Source organism: Cynocephalus volans, chromosome 2 (genome assembly GCF_027409185.1).
Source record: "Cynocephalus volans isolate mCynVol1 chromosome 2, mCynVol1.pri, whole genome shotgun sequence".
NCBI classification, from domain to species: domain Eukaryota; kingdom Metazoa; phylum Chordata; class Mammalia; order Dermoptera; family Cynocephalidae; genus Cynocephalus; species Cynocephalus volans.
Window position 1 is genome coordinate 836,115 of NC_084461.1, and position 18,739 is coordinate 854,853.

The window sequence follows — 18,739 nt, forward strand, 5'->3', positions numbered from 1 at the left end:
CCGGCAGAGGTACTGGACTCTGCCAGAAGCAGCACAGGGCTGCACACTGCAGACATGGAGAACTGGCTGTCTGAGCTCGTTGAGGGCAGGCAGAGGGACCGGGCGGGAGGACACTGGGATCCAGACCGTCCCCCAGCCTGTGCAGAAGCACCGGCTACTGTATCATACACAACGGCCGCATCCCTGGTCCCCAGGCAACGCCCACAGCAGAAGCCATGGATGTGCAGGGATGTCTGAACTGGGCACTTGCCTTGTGATTGTTTCTGATTTCCTAGTGAAATTCCACCACAAACCCCACGTTTCATGTATGGTCACAGTGGCTGACTAGGAGGCAGGAGCAGGCCTGGCTGGCTGGACTTGGCTCCGTCTGAGCCGTCCATGCCACACGGTCGGCTCCAGGCCGGGGACCTGAGGCACACCGCCCGCCGAGCAGAGCTCACACGCCGATCCGCTTTCATTTCAAACTGCATATTACAGCTGGTGAAAACACATAGATCAAGTATTCCTGAAACTCCCCAAGTTGGCACAGGAGACATAGTGCTAAATTACAGCAAGTGTACAGACAGAGAGGACCTCAATGATCACTGACTCCCACATGCATTTCCAGCCACCTGGCACGCTTCCTTCACCGCCCGCTAAGATTTGGGTGTTATTTTAAAAAATAAGTACACGGGGTTCCAGGCAGGCGACTTCTCAAATTCACTGCCATCTGTCCTGCTTCAAAGAACACTCTATCCACAGTGACAGCCGTTGTGTGTGTGCACGCGTGTGCACATGCGTGTGAGCACGTGGACGCTCCGGCTGCAGCGTTTCTCCATTGCTCGCTCATCACGCCTTCTGCTCTCTGCACAGCTCCCGAAGCCCTTTCACACGCCTTACTTGATACTGATTGTGATGTTAACCAGTAAAACCCTTAAAACACCACACACAAACTTATGCTGACAAGACCTTGGGAAACCGTTCTGTGGATAGGTGAGTTTTTCCCTCCTGGATTTCTAAGCACAAATGTGCATGAAAGATTTGCACAGATATTTACCTGCCATGAAAATCTACATCTCCTTCCCAACCACAAAGCAAGGACAGCTTGGGTCCCTTCGAGACAATTCCCCTTGAGAAGTACACGGTTACAAAATCAATAGCCGTGTGTAGACGATTCACCTTTTGGACTCAGTCAGAATGGTGGTTGGGGAACAGTTGTGGAATTACCCTCCTAAATGTCGAGTGGTTTGGCCACCTTCCAGATGTGCCAGGAAGCAGGTATCAATGTCAAATCCATTCCCTTTTAGTAGTTTTTAACATACTACGATGTCTCAGAAATGATATGTCATGCATTTGTAATTCACAATAAGGTTTTATGTGGCAACACTGAGGGGAGACAGAGCGCAGCGTGAAATATAAGATACTGTGTTTTGTTACCCGTGTTGAGCTTGTCGTCCATGCCCTAGAAGGAAATCTATAAAATGCCAGAGTGTGTTGGTGCGAGGGAAAGCAGGTACGTGTGGAGAGTTGGCAGCTGATATTTCACAAATAAATACCCCCGTGCAGGCTGCTGCACATCAAAGGAGCCACTGGGCAGACACCATGGGGCTCTGGGGCAGTTTGCAGGTGATTCCAAGGTTACCTCATGCACTTGAAAATGCAGCGATCCTTTTGCAAAATTAAGAGCACACCCCCCATGAAGGAAACCACGCATCCAGACTCAGAGTCCCTGTCCTCGTGTGTGGGACGGATCTGCCCAGGCTGACATCCACACAGAAGGAGGATGGGAGACACAGAACAGTAGGCTGTGTCTGACCCTGTGCCATCAGCATTTTCTGTTTGTCTCAGCTCAGGCCGTGCTTTCCTTAACAAGTCCCCAGGCTCACCAGAGTCAGATGTGCACGTGACTCCAGTCTTGCCACTGCCATGGGGACTTGAGGCTGGCCAGCCTCCCCTTGCACCCGCGGGCCAAGCCCTGCAGAGGAGGAGGCGCGTCCACGTCAGCGTGTGAGCTTGCCTCAGCCGAGGCTCTGTGTAGACACAGACCTCCTTCAACAAGCGCCCATCCCTGCTGAGGTCACCAGTTGGCTGCATTATCACAGGAACCCACCATGCCTTCCAGAAGCTTCTGGCAGCCAACATTCAAGGTAACTGGAAGCCAGAGTTGAGCTCAGAGAAGAAGGCAGGGATGGCACCTCTGACTGGCCCGACATGACGGCTTCCTGCACACACATGTGCACACACACACAACAGCTTCCAGCACACACATGTGCATAGACGTGGCAGCTTGCTGCACACACACACAGCAGCTTCCTGCACACACACACACACACACACACACACACACACACACACACGGCAGCTTCCAGCAAACATATGTGCACACTGCAGCTTCTTGCACACACATGCACAGACAGCAGCTTTCTACACACACACACACATACAGAGAGCAGCTTTCTACACACACGCACACACAAACATGGCAGCTTTCTACACGCACACACACGGCCACTTCCTGCACACACACATGTGCACACATCGCAGCTCCCCCCACACACAGCAGATTCCCACATGCACACACACACACACACAGCAGCTTCCCGCACACACACACACACGGCAGCTTCCCGCACACACACACACACACAGCAGCTTTCTACACACACACACACAAACATGGCAGCTTTCTACACACACACGGCAGCTTCCTGCACACACATGTGCACACATGGCAGCTTCCCCCCTCCACAGCAGCACCCCCCCCACACACACAGCAGCTTCCTGTGCACACACACACATGGCAGCTTTCTACACACACACACACACACACACACATGGCAGCCTCCTGCACACACACGTGCACACATCGCAGCTTCCCCCCCCACAGCAGCTTCCCACGCGCACGCACGCACACACAGAGCAGCTTTCTATACACACACACACACGGCAGCTTTCTACACACACACGCACACACAAACATGGCAACTTTCTACACACACACGTGCACACACAGCAGATTCACCCCCCCACACACAGCAGCTTCCTGCACACACACTTGTGCACACATGGCAGCTTCCCACACACACACAGCAGCTTCCCGTACACACACACACACACACACACACATATGTGCACACACAGCAGCTTTCTCCACACATACACAGCAGCTTCCTGCACACACACACACACACACACACACACGGCAGCTTCCTGCACGCACATGCATGCACACATGACAGCTTATGGCTGTTTCCTTCCTTCTCTCTCTGTCTCACCACGAGGCAAATGATCATGCGAAGGTGTCCAATGCGATCCCAGGAATCCCAGTGCTGGTCTGTTAGGATCAAGGGTGGACGATGTCATCAGAGATGCTGCGACACATGTAGGAAAGGCAGCCAGGGCGGGTGGTCCTCTTGCTGCTGAAAGGCCCCAGTGCCAGTTGGGGCAGGGGCTGGAGGACTGGGGTCTGCCCGGTCCAGAGTTGAGGCCACAGCCAGCACTTGGAGGAGGGCCCCTTGCTGTGCCCATGAGTCAGCTTTTCTGTGGAAAACGATTTTGGCCTCTGGTCACAGTTTTAGACAGGGCGGGGTCGTCGTGCCCTTGGTCCATATTGTGAGCTGAGCTGGGCAGACCCCATTGCAGCATGGATGGACCCTTGTTTCACTTCTCCCTAGGAGGGAGGGGACAATGTTCATCACGACAACGGTGATAACCACAGAAACAGAGTAAGGCCCCTCTGGGACTTCGAGCCGCGGAGCGAGGATGGCCCTGCAGGAGGTGCTGCTGAGTATTGATGGGTGTTATCCCAATTTAAATAAAGAGCACAGTGTGCTTCAGCTCCAAGTGTGTCACACGTGTGAAGGCGTGTGACATGTGTGAAGGTGTGCTGCTCGCAGTACCCTCCCAGCACTCCAGGGCTGGCTGAGACCTGCCCCCACCCACTGCAGACCAAAGGACCAAGGAGAGATGTGGAGGGGCCCTTGGTCCTGCACACAGAAGCCCCTCAGTGAGGACCCCGTGGCCACACCCCAGTTAGACTAAGGAGCCAGGTTCACAGAGTTCACGCTGCTGCCCGGGGTCCTGAGCCTGCCCCGGCCCGTCTCAAGGCCACACAGCCCACCAGGGAAGTGGGCGCAAGTGGAGCACCAGCAGTACAACCTGGGTGCTGCGGTGGACGCCGGTGGTTCACCCCACAGCGCATCCTCCAGGAGATACCTCCTCATCCTGGAGACGAGGCCTCCGCCCTGCCCACCTCTGGTGAGAGAAGGAGAAGTGCTTTGAAAAGCTGCAAGGATGCAAATTTGTGGCTATAGGCGTGGCTCCAGCACAGTCCTTCTCTTTGAAAGTACTGAGAACTGATTTTATCAACAGGCGAGACTGTCCTGAAGGCTCCACGGGCCAGCATAAGGCAAGACCTCAGCCTCTGAGCCAGGCGTGGGGTCTGGACTCAGCTCTGCGCTGTGCTGTCCCTCCCGGGTCCTGGGTCCACCAGAGACTGATGCCCTGAACTGGCACTGGGCGGTGAGGGTGGGCGCACCGACGTGCGTTCTGCCCCTCCCCTGGCAGCGCACATGGGAGCTCTGAGCGTGTCTAGGGAAGGGACGGGAGAATCCACTTGCCTGGCACTGGGGCTCAGTTCAGGGCACTGGCACCTGCCCACTGAGCGATTCCCTGCTTATTTCGATGTCCTTGTTTAGATGGGTCCTGGGGCTCAGTTAAAGCTGTGGCCAGTGGCACTGACTTGTTTGGTCAGATGTCTGATGTTGCTGTAAAGTTTGTTTTCACAGCTGGGATAATAAGCATTCTGTCACTAGATGGCCATCTATCGATCCTTATCTGTGAGGTTCCTCCTTTGAACTGAAGCAGCTGCTCAGTCGTCATTCCCGGAGGAAGGAGCTCGCCCCTCCTGCTGTCCACTCAGCCTGCGCCTGTGGGGAGCCAGTCGGCCGGCGCCCACTGCAGCCTCTAGGACTGGGGGGCAGGGTGGGCGCTGCCGGCTGCGCTTGGGGCTGTTGTGAGCACCGCAGAAAGTCCGTTTGAACCAGTTTCAGCCAAGAGCCTATGTCATGGGGGAGCCCAGCAGGACGCGGCGCTGGTGGGGAGGCCAGGGAGGGCAACTCCATTCGTATGAAGTGTTCAGAACAGGGGAATCCATAGAGACAGAGAGTAGATTAGTGGCTGCCTAGGGCCAGGGGGCGATGGGGAATGGGGGGCGGGGTAGCTAAAGGGTAGGGAGTTACTTTCTGAGATGAAAATGTTCTAAAATTGTGATGGTCACACATATCTGTGCATACACTAAAAACCACTGAATTGTATTTAAATGGACAGATTGTAGGGTATGTGAATTATATCTCAATAAAGCTGATAAAAACTAATACCACCTGCGTGGTAATCCAGGTGAACCGGAACACATGGGGAGTTTCTGCTTTATGGATTCTGCATTTTCCCTGCTGGGGGGACAATGTGGGTGTGATGATGCCCCAGCCAGTGCCAGGCCCAGCCTCGCATGGCTCCGCCAGCCCAGGACAGGCCAGCCTGTGGTGCGAGGCAGAGCCCAGATCTGGTGCTGGGCCCCACTCCACCTGCCTCCCCATGACACCTGACGTCTGCATTTAGCAAGTACCAGAGCCTCAACCAGCAGAAGAAATGAGACACAATGGTCCCTTCCCCGGCACACCTGACTGGGATGTCTCAGCCAACCTCCCCAGTGGGACCGTCCCAGGGTCTCAGGAGGGAGGTGTGTATGTGTGTGTGTGTGTGTGTGAGGCCGAGGCTCCCAGCCACACGGGTGGGCACGAGCCCTGCAAGCATCTCTTCATGGGGGTCTCACCTATCCTTGAGTTGGTGCTGGACAGTGGACCTAACTCAGCTCATTTGAAAGGACTTCAATATCCAGGCTCTCAGTCTTTGCATAACACACAATATTATTGTCCCCCACACATTTATAGGACACAGGAGACTACCGAAGACAACAAATCTTTACCTTCTAAACTGGGAGTTGGAGTCCATAAGGGTTGATGGGAGGGAGAGGGGACAGGGCTGGAGGCACCTGGCACAGTAGACCCAGGCCTTAGAGCTGGGTGCGAAGTGGGAGGGCGCTCCAAGCCCAGGCAGAGGCCAGCTTGGCCAGCTGTGGCCCAGGAGGCCCCTGCTCAGTGGTGGCAGGGATGTCTGCTTGCTCGGAACAGCTTGCTTTCGGCCCCATGTCAGCTGGGTCCCTTAGAAGGGGAGGTGGGGGAGGCCTGCAGGCAAGACTGCCCACAGCATGGTCCACGCACCCCATGTTTACATGCCCCGTGCCCGGCGTGGCTCCGAGCTCCCAGTGGACATGGGCGTCTGCCGGGGTCAGGAGCAAGACTCTGGTTCAACCTCTGGTTCTGTTGCGGACCAGCTGTGCACCTGGGGGGAATCCCACATGCTCTGGGCCTCTGTCACATGGGGTGATGGTGGCACCTGCCCTGAGGATGGCCTGCAAATGGGACCAGATGATTCATGTGAAATGTCCCACTGGGCTTGGTGGACATTAGCTCATCAGTGCCTGTTATCACACGGCACTAGGTAAGTAGAGGATCCAGGTGGCTGTGGGGGCTGCCCTGGGGAGCTGCGAGACACAACTCCAGTGAGGGCATGGGAACAGAGGCAGGGTGGGAACCAGGCCAGCCCAGGGAGGCCAGGCAGGGCCAGAGCTGGGCAGGTGAGTGACCACAGCCACCAGTCACAGCAGTTCCACATCCAGGGCTTGGGGCTGGCACTGCCCAATGGTAGGGTCACCCACAAAGGCTAGAGACGAGCATGTGGGGTAAATGCTGAACCTGTTCCTGAAACCTCTGGGGTAGATACAGTGCATCAAAGCAACAGGTGCTTTGTGAGAGGAGGTGCCTGGGGGCAGGGAGGACAAGCCAGTCCAAGGCGGAGGTGCATGAAGGTGTTTTCTCTGAGGGTGAGACGCGAAGAGAGCACGGGTGGGTGCGGGGCACCTAGAAGGGGAAGGGCTGCAAGGTCAGGGGCTGGAGGCTGGGGGGAGGGTGCTGGAGCGAACCGGCTGGCTGAGCTCGGGAACCAGACGGAGTGGGGGAAGGAAGGCGCTCGGCCTCAGGTGGACACACGGAGGAGGCCGAGTGTGGGTGGCCAGGCCTGGGGCTCCAGCGTGCTGACACCCTCCCCCCACGGCTCACAGTGAAGACCTGGTCGCCACCTAGGACAAAGGAAGGGGGTGCAGGGCCCGTCTACCCGGTGGCCCGAGGCTGGTCCTTGATGAGTGTGGGGCAGAAAGACCTGGAGCTGGACCTCGAAGAAGCGGCGGGGTCCACACCAGCCTGGCAGGGCGACATCTGGTCCTGCAGGGGCCCCTTCCTCTGCCCCCTCTCCTCCTCCCCTAGGCTGCAGGTCCTGTGGCCTCAGGGACAGTGTCCATAGAGTCCTCTCTTTCAAAGGGAGGGGCCCACAGGCTCCTCCAGAATCGAGGATCTGTGACCCAGGACGGCCTGGTGAGGGGTGGGAGCGGTTCCCCCCAAGGGCCTGCACGGAGCCAGAACCGCGCGGTGGGCTGCAGCCGCTGGCGACCCCCACGGGCGGCGAGTCCCGGTCCTGCGGCTGCGGCTGCGGCGCGGGCTGGGGGCGGGTGCGCTGCGGGCCGCGGCCGCGGGGGGCGCTGCGGGGGCCGCGGTTAAAGCCCCGGCGCGGGCGCGCGCGCTCAGAGGGAGCCGGGCCGCCGCCGTCGCCGCGCCCGGTCCCCGCGGCCGTCCCTGGAGCTCCCGGTCCCCGGCGAGGAGGCCGCGGCGCCCCGGACCCCGGAGCTGCACCCGAGCGCGGTGCCCCGAGCGCGGCCGGCGGGGCGGGGGCCGCGGGGACCGGGCGGCTGGCGGCGGCGACATGGGGACCTTCCAGTCCAAGCACGGTGAGACGCGGGCGCGGCGGGCGGGGCGGGGCGGGGCGGGGCGCGGCCACTCACTGTCCCTTCCCTGTCCCCCGCGTCCTCCGGCCGCAGCAGCCCGCAGGCGGAGAGAGAGCCCGGAAGGTGAGCGGCGACAGCCCCCGGGCTGCGACCCCGCCCGCCCCCGCCCCGAGCCCCGGAGGGGGGACAGGCCCGCGGGGTCCCCGGGGACGGGGTGGGGCGCCCGCGGGCTCACTGCGCGTCTCCTTCCCTCCCCGGTGCCCGTGTCCCGCGCGCCGCTCGCGGGCCGCAGGGGACAGCGGCGCGGTGGCCTCGTCCGCGGGGCCGGCGGCACAGGCGGGGCAGGCGGAGCGGCGCGCTGGCGGCGGCGTGGAGCGGCGCTCGCGGGACCAGCAGGTAGGTGGACCGACGAGTCCCGCCGGGCCCCTCGCCCCCGGACCTGGGGACAGAAAAGGCGCGGCCCACAGGCCCGGGACGGAGTGGCGCCCCCTGGACCGAGGGAGCCCGTCCCTCCACAGCCTCCGGGACGGCCTGGCTGGGGGTCCTGTGGGGCCTCGTTGGTGTCCCAGGCTGGGTGGGGGGTGGGGGGCTCTGTGTCTCAGGCTGGAGGGGCTGGGGAAGGGGTGTTGGGGAGGGGGGCTGTGGGGTCAGTCACTTGCACAGCAAAGGTGGCCGGAGTTAGAGGCCAGCAGTCCCTCCAGCTTTCAGAGGGGTGATCGCAGGCCTGCAGGGAGGCTCACGGCACAGCTGGACAGCTGCAAAGTTATGGTCACCCAGACTCCCGGTGCTGCCAGGGGTCACGGGGGTCTGGCTGAGGACGCAGGTGTCCCTGAGGGTGCTCTGGACAGAGCAGAGGACCGTTCGGTCCTGGGGCCCCAGAGGGGTCTTGGGTCACTCAGACCTGCATGTGTTTGCTGAACAGGAGAAAGTGGACGTTACGTGGTCATTGGTGTTGCTGTGGACAGATTGTTGTAGTCAGCCACACCAGGTGGCCGAGACCCTGCGCGCCCACTGCTGCTCCACCCTGCCGTGGGTGGCCTCTGTGCAGAGCAGGCCGCAAGGATGTTCTGCTGGTTAAGTGAGAAGTGCTGGGCCTGTTTGTGAGCACTTGGTGCTGCCACTCCTGAGAAGGGCCCAGATATGCCTGGAAATTGCCATGTGGTGGAGTTAGGATGCCTGCTTCCTGGGAGTGACCAGCGCCACACCTGTGAAGGTAGGAGGTGCACTCTAAGGCAGCCTTGGCTGCGGTGCTCCTGTGCTCCTCCGTAGTGAGTTGCAGGATGGGGTGAGACCGCCCGGGCCCGGGTCTCCTGTCTGTCTGCCAATTACATTTGCTATGGGTGTTGGTGACCAGGACAGTGCCTCTTAACAGCTGGGTTCTCATGTATGTTATTAGTCAAAGATGCAAAACTGGTGCCAGCTGGGAACCTGGGACATGTGTTCACCTTGTCTGTTGTCAAGGGCTTAGGCTGGCCCCTGTCCCTGGGTCGTCCATCCAGCCTGGCGACCTTCTGCCTAGGGGGTGTGGGCAATGAACAGGCAGGCACTGCTGGCTCAGCCCGTGGACTCACAGTTCAGAGTATGTCACCATGGGGCCAATCCCATCAAAGTGTGTCTTCCAGGGGTGGGGGCTACAGAGGGTCCACTCTGGAAAATGAGAATGTTTCTAGCGTGGCTGTGGAAGGAGCAGAGCGAGGGCTTGAGGGTCTTTAGGCCAATGGGTTCCACATTATCTTTTAAAGAATGGTGTGGGGTTTGGCTTGAGTTACCTTTTCATTTTGTCCTCATTTCATGAAAAAAAGGATCTTTCTAAGGTAGAAAGAATGAAAGCAGAATAAAGGTGTGTTTTCAATTAAATACATTCAGCTATAGGACAAAGCCACTGCTTTTTTCATATTTTCCTCACCTGGCCCAGGTGTCCTTGCTGCCAGGCAGCACATGCCACATGGGGTGGCTCTTGCTCCGGGGCCAGCGGGGGCACGTCCCACCGCTCCTGGGAGTGCTCAGTTGGGGGGTGTAGGCGCTGGATCCTGTGTCCCTTCTACTTGCTGCCTTCGCCCTTCTTTCTTGTGGCATCCAGAGCTCTGTCCATCGTACCTGTCCTCCCAGGTCATGTCCGCTGAGCAGGGCCAGTTCTGGGTCACACACTCCATCCCCCCACCCCGTGACATTGGCCTGGAACTCACTCCTCCCTGTCTCTGAAGTCCAGGCAAGGCAACCCGTGTGTGCTGTTTTGTGGCAAATAACCTCTTGAAAATTAAGTGTATGTTTACAGCCTGACCCTCCCCTCTCCCCACCCCCCCAAAATAAAGCAAGTGAGGTTGGTTTCCCCTTTACTGTCAGCGAGCAGCACTGCTCCTGCCTCTGCGCGCAGCCTGGAAGCTCTTGTAAACACTAGCGTTTCCAGAGGGGCACTGCGGCTTGGTCTTGGGGGGACCAGCACGGCTCTGTTATGAGCACCTCGAGGGCCAGGGCTGTGGATTTGGTGGGGTGGCGGCGGGGAGGATCCAGAGGGGATGTGTGAAGTCAGGAGCAGCCGAGGTTGTGCACACATTAAGGTGCAAGGCCTGCCGGGCGGCGGCACGTGTCAGCAGCTGTTTCTAAAAGTGGGTCTGACTGGCTTAAGAGCAGCGGTGGTCACACGAGGCTCTGGCAGGAGGGCTCCTGTCCTGGAAACGCCCTCCCCCAGCCCCACTCACCATCTGCCCGACGACCTGAACTTTCTCCAGCGCTCCCTGAGCCTGGTGGGAAAGAGTTGAGAAGAAAAGAGTCACCGTTAACAACTGGAATGTTGCTGTGAATTGAACATAGATTTTATTGGGTAAGCCTGAGGAAGGAACATTCCAGCTAACTTCAGTGGTGGCATTTAATGGGGACCTGTGATGAGCTGGCCCTTGAGTGGACTAAGGAGGCTGCAGGAGCTGTGACCTTCTGTGCGGGGACCCTCTCAGGCAGATGTCCAGGCCCTGCCCAGCCTGTCTGCGGCAGAGCTCATCTTTTCACCAGTTCCACCCACATCTGCACGGCCATTCTGCATGCGCTGACACGTTGCATGTCTTCTGGAAGGAGGAGCCTTGCAGGAAGTTGGGGCAACCAGCCGTGAGACCTGCGGGCCCTTCAAGGCTGAGCTTGGGGTCAGCATGAAGGGATCCATCTGCATGGGCTCTGGCTTCTAGCAAACTCCATCTGCTCTCAGCATGGCCTCTCGTTGCTTCTGGAGCCTGAGGGCTCAGCCCCATTCCCCTGGTTAGAGTCCCTGGAGCTAGCTGGTCCCTGGGTCCCTGTGGCAGCCTTCTTCCTGCGGCGGTGGGGCAGGGCTACTCTTCCCTTCACCTGGCTGCTCAGGAACTACGGTTCACTGTGGGGCCGGGGGCTTCTTATAGAAGTTCCTGGGAAGTCCCCATGGCTTTGACTGCAGTCTGGACACCACCCTGTCCCTTGTCAACACAGAGATGTGGTGTGGGTGGCAAAATACATGTTTGCAAGAGAGTTTTGGGGGGCCTGAGCATGTGCACCCAGGTGAGGCCATGTGAACACCATGTCTCCCTTGGCCGTGTCATGGGCCATGCAGAAGGAGCAGCATTGCCCTGTGACTTTCCAGCCACAACCAACTCTGCATCTGGGGGGGTACAGGCCACCCCCAAGCTGTCCAGTGTGTATGGGGCCTCAGAAGGGAGAGGGGCCCCAGGAGGTGCTGTTGGGCGCGGACCTCCAGTCTGATGTGTTCCGTGAAGCCTGCAACCTCACGGAGTTGAGCCCACGTGGGGCATCAGGGCGTCGCAACGGTGCTGCTGTTTACTTTCTCTGTGGGTGCCCAGTGTGTGTCTGGCCCTGCACACCAGCACTGTGTCCCTGCCCTGGGATGGGGCCCAACGAGGCCAGCACAGATGTGCGCCGAGGCCCAGGGGCTCGAGCAGCACCGGTGTCCCCAAAGTTCAGCAGCACCGGCAATGCCACTCGCCATGCTTCTGAAAGTGCAGGTGGTCCCACTGGACCCCACTTGACCTCAGGAGGCCCAATGGGCCTGACTAACCCATGACCCCCAGAGGACTTTGAGGAACAGCCTGGCAGGGGCCCTGGGGAGCCGCCAGGCCACGTTGTAGGGAATGCCCCTGGAGGGGGAGATAGGACCGGCCTGCGGACCTGGCAGGAGGAAGCCAGCGACTGAGTGTGTCTGGAGTTTGCCTTGTTTCCGCACCTGACACCGTCTGCAGAAGAGGAAGGGACGGGCTGCCTGGCCATCCCCTGTGTTGTGGGAGGTATTGGGGTCATCTCTGGGCGTGCAGCTGCTGGCACTTGATGCGCTGGAGGGGCTGAGAGCCGCGTGGACTGGTGGGACACCCTGCCTGCGGTGCCTGCCCTGCCCAGGCATGCTTGGGTGGCAGCTCCAGAGAGGCCCCGTCTACGGACAAGTTGGAGTGCTTAGATGGACCCGGCTCTGGAGGTGGAGGATTTGATGGAGCCAAAGAAAGAACCTACAAGACTGCAGCCCCCATCTGGAGGTGGCTTGTCACATCTAGATTTTTATAGCAGCAATCTCGAGGTAAAACTGCCCATTCTGTTGCTGAATGGACCAAATATTCAGCTCCCTGGCAGTAAAAAAAGGCACGTGATTTTACCCTGCCCTCATCGGCGGGACGCTGGCCACACGGGAAGACACGGGGGGATCTGAGCGGTCTCCTCAAACTCCTCCATCTTTACTTGGGGCTAAGCAATTTGAATAACTGAGGTTTGGGGGGTTTTTTAGTTGAAGAGCTTACATTTTACCTTTTCTTTAAAAATCCATGCTAGGTTGCCATCTGCAGGAATCAGCTGTCAGCCCTGGTCGCTGTCTGGCCACACTGTGCAGGCTGCTGGGGTGGCTGCGGGGAAAGCGGCAGGCCCGTGGGGAGTCTAAGTGCCAGCCCGTGGCCACTGCCCCGGACAGCAGTTCTGTGTGACCTGTAGGGCTGGTGAGGAGTGGGGGGGTCCAGCGTGAGCTGGCGGCAGTGAAAGCAGGCCACCAGCAAGTGCTCCGTCCAGGCCCCGTGGCCCCCCTGTGCACGCAGCAACGGCTCCGCCCCCCATGCAAGCATCAAAATGATGGCAGGACCCCTACTTCAGTTTCATCCGCTCTGGAGGCAGCACCTGGTTCTCCTTCACCTGCCATCCCCTGGGTGGCCACAGCTTGTCCAGAGCTGGCTGGAGGAGGCAGCATATCCGTGACCGTGCCAGGCGCAGCCCTCCCAGGGTGTGGGGGAACGACACTGCTCTCTGCCCCTGCCTCTCTAGTCTGGGGTCGGAGTTTGGTTATTTCTGTTTCTCAGGAGGTGAGAAGTCCAGCCAAAGGCCCGCGTCTCCTGTCCTGCACCCCTGGCTGCGTGGACAACGGGCACCCGCCTGACCAGCCGCAGCAGAGGTTATCAAAGCAATCCTGGTCACGGATAATGACTGGGAACCCCAACACGTGGCCATTTTGGAACGTGGCCCCCTCGCCAGCCCAAGGTGTCCTTTATCCATCGTTAGCATAGTGGCTTGAGAGCCACTGGGTCTGGCTTTGGTCCTGGTGCTGCCACTCCCCAGCATGTCTTTGTGGCACAGAGGCCACGTGCTTCTCGTGATGCTAGGAGGAGAGATGGAGGGACAGACATGAAGGATCTGGAGCAGGAGGAGACACAGGAGGTGCTCGGCAGAGGCCGTTCTCCACCCTGCACCACAGCCCAGCCGTGAGAGTCGGCACTAACCCGGCAACACGGAGAGCCGCCTGCTGGAGAACGGCCCACACTTGGCTGGTGAACACCGATGGGCAGGCTGGCACCTGTGCCTCCCACGCTCCGAGCTCGAGGGCCGCATGCGGCTGTGAGCTCAGTCAAGACCGTGCCGTGTGGTCGTCCTTGCTGTGAACGAGTGTCACTGGGCTGGCTGTCCCTGCAGCCGCCTCTGCAGGCCAGGCCCACCGAGCAGAGGCTGCAGTCTCTGAGGTGGCAGAGGAGCAGTTTATGGAAGCAGTAGTTCGTCCAGCATCGGACATCGTTTGTCTTCTGAATTTGGAGTTGTCCGACAGGCCCAGAATTTGAGGAGGGCCGCCCGGCTGAGTCGCTGTGTCCTGGATCAAAACGCCAAGCCCTGTGGATGGTGCTCTGAGTCCCTCCTGCAGGTGAGGTGGAGCCGCTCCCGGATTGAGGCCTGTGTCGGAGAGTCCTGGGTTTACCAGGAAAGGTCGTGTCAACCAAGGAAGTTACCCGGGAAGCCTCCGAGGCCTGAGGCAAGCCCAGTGTGCGGCTCCTGCCGGCTGGCAGAGAGGACCACACAGTCCCTGCAGAGCTGGGTGGTGGCAGCAGGTCACAGGCAGGTGGGGCAGCTGTCCTGCCCCTGCTCCGAGGTCCTGTTCCAGAACATCCCTGGTGGATGCCCACTGCGCTCCCGGGAGCGTGGGGCTGTGTTTGAGGGGCGATCTTGTGTGTGTGCGTGACCTGCTGCAGGCGTCCCGTGGGGGCTGCTCTCCATGCACGGACTGCAGATGTGGCGGCACACACGGATGGCTCCTCCCGTGTCTGTCTGTCCTGCTGTGGACTCTCTCCTGGTGGACTTGCCTTCCTGCAAATGGGGAGGGGGCCTGAGCCCAAGACCCACACTAATCAGTTTCGAGGGACCAAGCGCTTTCTGTTTCCACGGCCCTCCTCAGCCGCCGTCCCTGTCAGAGCCCACGGCGGTCCGCTGTCCAGACTTGCAGGAGCCCTTTCTGTTGGGTTGTGGGGCTAAGGCTGAGACCCCCAGGAGAGCAGTGAGCAAAGTATGGGGGAGGCCTGATGTCCCTGGGGTCTGACCTGATGGTTCCGCAGGTGTGGAGCGAGCTGACCAGCCTCTCAGCTGAACCGCCTGGCGTGAGGGGAGAGAAACGTGCCGTCCTCCCGCACACATGGGGGTGCTCAGGGTGGCTCTGGCGGGGTGTGCTCGGTGCATCCCTTCCCGTCACCGGACCCCAGACCCGTCTCGCAGTCGGGCTCCACCACTCAGCTCCCTGTCCCTGGATGCAATGCTGAGGGATGCAAAGCCAGAGACCCTGGTCCCAGGAAGGACTGGCAGGGACCCTCCCCTCCCCACATGGCGACATGTCTCTTTCTGATGAAACGCTCATTTCCTGGGGAGGCGGTCCCTGCTGCACCCTGGATTTGGGAAGGTGTCTGAGAGCCCAACAGGTTGAGCATCCCCCTGTGCCTAGGACCCCTGGAAGGGCAGGGGGCCATGGCGTGGTCGCCACAGCCGAACAGGTGGCAGGGGCACGTTGTCCCTGGGGGCAGATGGAGCTCTCTCCTCCCCTCCCCTGCACACACAACTCCAAAGTTTACCCCAGCCCTGGCTCCTCGGACACTCAGGACAGGCCTGCAGGGGGGCAGCAGACCCTCCCCTGACAACCAGAGCCAGGTAGGGTCCAGGGCAAGCCCTGCAGCCTCAGGAGAGGAGCCCCTGAGCCCAGGGTCCCGGGGTTTACGGAGCAGCTGCAGGGTCCCTTCGGCGTGCAGCCCTGGGCAGTCTCCTCATGGTGAGCAGGCCACAGCTCCAGACACGGCTTGGGCAGCCACTACCACAGGCCGAGGGCCTTTGCTCAGTGGGCGCCTCGTGGTTGTTCTTGTGTCTCTGGTCATTGCCTGGTGTGAGTGCCGAGTGCACAGGTTCAGAGCAGTGGGCTCCCGTGTGCTCCCTTGCGCCAGCCAGCGGCATCTGAGGATCCATCCTGGGCCCAGGTCTGCCTCATTGAGGTGAGGACGCTGGGCCAAGCCAAAGCAGCGCTGGGGTGTGGGGCAGTGTCTCCTTGAATGAGTGGGGCGGCCACCATCAGGTCTCCAGGGAAGGTGGGCACGATCCCACCCGCATGCCAGATTCTTCTGCAAGTGTAGTGGTGGCCGCTGGGCGCGCTGGCGGTGCTGTCCTGGAGTGGAGGCCAGTGCAGGCCGGGTGTCTCATGGGAGCGGCCCCCGCCGCCGTCAGACAGCAGCCTCGTGGGGCCCACTACAGGGCCCGGGCACTTCAATATACTTCCGTGTGGGGAATGTTTGGCAGGGCACCTGCTGGCAGCCTTTCATGCCAACGTTAAACAAATTGGGTCTGTTCGATCCTGTTGCTACGCACAGCTGGAACTTACTTACGAGGATGACCAGTTGTTGGCAGCAAGAGGGGAAGGATTTGTTTTCCTTTGGTTCTGCAGAATCTTCCAAGGAAATCCGAACTAGTTTTGAGCTCTGAAATCAGAGAAGCTAAAAAGCACAGCATATTTTAGTACAAAAGTTCAAATAGGATATTATTTTAATACAACTGTTGGGTGTCTTGGTGGATGTGAATTTGGGGTGCAGCTGCGGCGGGCATCCCTGTCTTCTGGGACGTACCAGTTCATTGTGGCAGGCGTCCCCTCTGTCCTGTCGCTCTTGGTGCGGTGGGGCTGTGGCAGTACCCTCCTAAGGCTTTGTCCTGCGTTGAGGTCCTTGGTACTGAAGGGACGTCCGCCAGAGCTAGGGAAGAAATGGGACCCAGCTACGGTTCTGTCTGCTTGAAATAAAAGACCTGACCTCATCCCAGTTCTCAGCAAGAATCTGCCCAGAAGCAACCAATGTCAAGGGTTCAGATCCCCGTACCGGCCAGCTGCCAAAAAAAAAAAAGGAGCAGCCGGAAGCTGCCCATCCTGGTGGCGCCTGCCACCTCCTTCCGTCTTGCCTGGGGATCTGGCTGGCCCTGTGGGCCGTGGTTGCTGTTTGGGCCTCTCAGCCTCTCTGCACTGTCCTCCTGTACCACCATCACTGCAGAATCTCTGGTCCACCCCAGGACAGCAAGCTCTGCTGTCCTCCGAGGGTCCTGGCTGCTGTGGGGGCCCCGCTGGGTGCCGAGTGCTGGACTCTGGGGTGGGGGCTGCTCCCTCGAACCTGCTCTTCAGGCAGCCTCTTGTGCCTGAGACTGGCCAACCCCAGAGGGTGGGTAGGGAGTGTCCTAAGTGGCTGTGATTTCTCTCCTGAGTGCTGTGGCGTAATCCCAGGACTAGGTGGACACCGCCCATCAGCTCACGGCTGAGGGATTCCAGGATTTTCTTTGCCTTGTGCTGGTGAAGCAGCATTTCCGTGCTTGGTGTCGGGAGCAGGATCTGCACCCGTCTGTCCCCACGCCCGTCCCAGTCACCTGGTCTCTCTGACACCAGCCCCTGTCCTGTGCCAGTAACACTCAGCCCCACACTCAGGGTCTCCTCCCACCCTCTGCAGCTGCATGTCAGACGTCTCTGTCCAGCCGGCCTCCCCCTCACCCCACACAGGTGTCCAGCTGCCCACTGCACAGGTCACCTGGATCCAAGACATTGCCACCTCTGTGTGCTCAGGCCTGAATCCCTACAATTTCTCCCAAACCTGTGCCCCACAGCCCTCCCCAGCTCAGTACAAAACGTTGCCACCATGAGCCCCTGTTCTCTGGCACCCCCTCCTTGTCCAGGATGGAGACCCTGAAGCTTCTTGCCTCACCCTTGCCCATCTGGGTCCACACACAGCTGGGTAAGGTGGCCCTCCTGGCAGCACCCTCCCGGCTCCGTCTGCGGTGAAAGTGCAGATGGAGTGATCGGTGCCACTCACTCCTACCCCACCTCTGCTCCCCCTGCTCTGCAGGGGCCTCACACAGTCCTGGCTTGGCCTGGACCCTGCTCTCAGACTTGTGGGCTGCCAAGGGGGTGCCGGGTTGCTGCCCCACAACAGCTGGCTGGGTGCCTGTGCAGACCCCTGTGCCCCTCCCCGTTTACTCCACCTTCCCGGGGCTGGCTATGCCCCTCAGCTGGCTGGAGCTGGGTGTCTTGCTCCTTTGGGATCCAGGCCCTTGTCCCTCCTGACAATGCCCGCCAGGCCCCCTGCCCACACGTACACCTCACCAGGTGCAAGGACCTCAAGCCTGCGTGCCCCTCCCAGCCCGCCCTGCCCCGTCCATGGAGCCTGAGGCCAGGGGCCTCCTGGCGCCCAAAGCTGTCCTCGGTCTCTGCTCTCTCTGTGCTGGGACACAAGTCCCCTGTGGGCTGGGCCATTGGGGCCCCTCGGGGGCTTGCTCAGGAGGAGGGTGCAGGGCAGGGGTGGTTCCATTTGCTCTGGTTGGCTCCAGGACTGGCCTCTCACTTGCCCGAGAATCCTGGGGCCTGTTTTCCTGACGTGGGGGTGGGGTCTCACTCTGAAGGGAACACTGTGTTTCAGAGATCATGGGGAAAAGGACACACAACTCAGCTTGTTTTGATGAATCCCCTGAAAAGAGGCTGAGCCTCCAGAGCAGCCAACTCCACACATGCTTCAGATAAAATCTCTGCAGGAGGAGCGGGTGGCGTCTGGTCTGCGTGTGGGAAGGCCGCTGTCCAGGGACAAGGCACCTTCCCCGCCCGCCAGGGCGGCCCACAGCCTGAACACAGCTCGGGTCCGAGCCCCGAGTCCCTGGCCTGTGTCTGCGGTCAGTGCCTGTTTGTTTGCCTTAAGCACTGGCAAGAGCAGGTGGCGACGGGAACCCAACCCTGCCCCGTGGCCTTCTAGAACATTCTGGAGAACAGCAACTGTGCTGTGGGTCCTGTCCTCGCTATCCACGGCCTGGGGACAGGACACACAGCTGTGGGCCCAGCAGGAAGCTGCCCACCTGGGGGGTTGGGCCAGTGTGACAGGCACCTCCCACACCCCTGGGGCATGGCGCTGGGACATTCCAGACCCACACGGTTGTTCAACGCTCTAGCCTCCTGAAGCTTGAGGGAGTTCATTCAAACCCATGGCTAGCGGGTCTGCCACACAGGTGGAGGACACCTGTGGAAGGTTCCGGTGGATTTGCCGCTGTGACTTGGAACAGGGTCTGTGGGAACAGGCTGATGCTGTCCAGAGCCGGCCCTGCTGGGAG

General features: G+C 59.9%; 1 protein-coding gene across 1 annotated transcript in view; it reads left to right on the plus strand.

The window, feature by feature from the left end:
• Window positions 1-3,741: 3,741 nt before the first annotated feature.
• Window positions 3,742-18,739, plus strand: part of NKD2 (NKD inhibitor of WNT signaling pathway 2) — a 36,204-nt gene continuing 21,206 nt past the window's right edge. Inside the window, exons 1-8 of the mRNA XM_063086025.1 lie at window positions 3,742-3,756; window positions 3,876-3,985; window positions 4,086-4,236; window positions 5,596-5,716; window positions 7,157-7,365; window positions 7,495-7,876; window positions 7,967-7,996; window positions 8,166-8,269. Of these exons, the coding sequence (XP_062942095.1) occupies window positions 3,742-3,756; window positions 3,876-3,985; window positions 4,086-4,236; window positions 5,596-5,716; window positions 7,157-7,365; window positions 7,495-7,876; window positions 7,967-7,996; window positions 8,166-8,269 (1,122 nt within the window). The remainder of the gene's footprint in view (window positions 3,757-3,875; window positions 3,986-4,085; window positions 4,237-5,595; window positions 5,717-7,156; window positions 7,366-7,494; window positions 7,877-7,966; window positions 7,997-8,165; window positions 8,270-18,739) is intronic.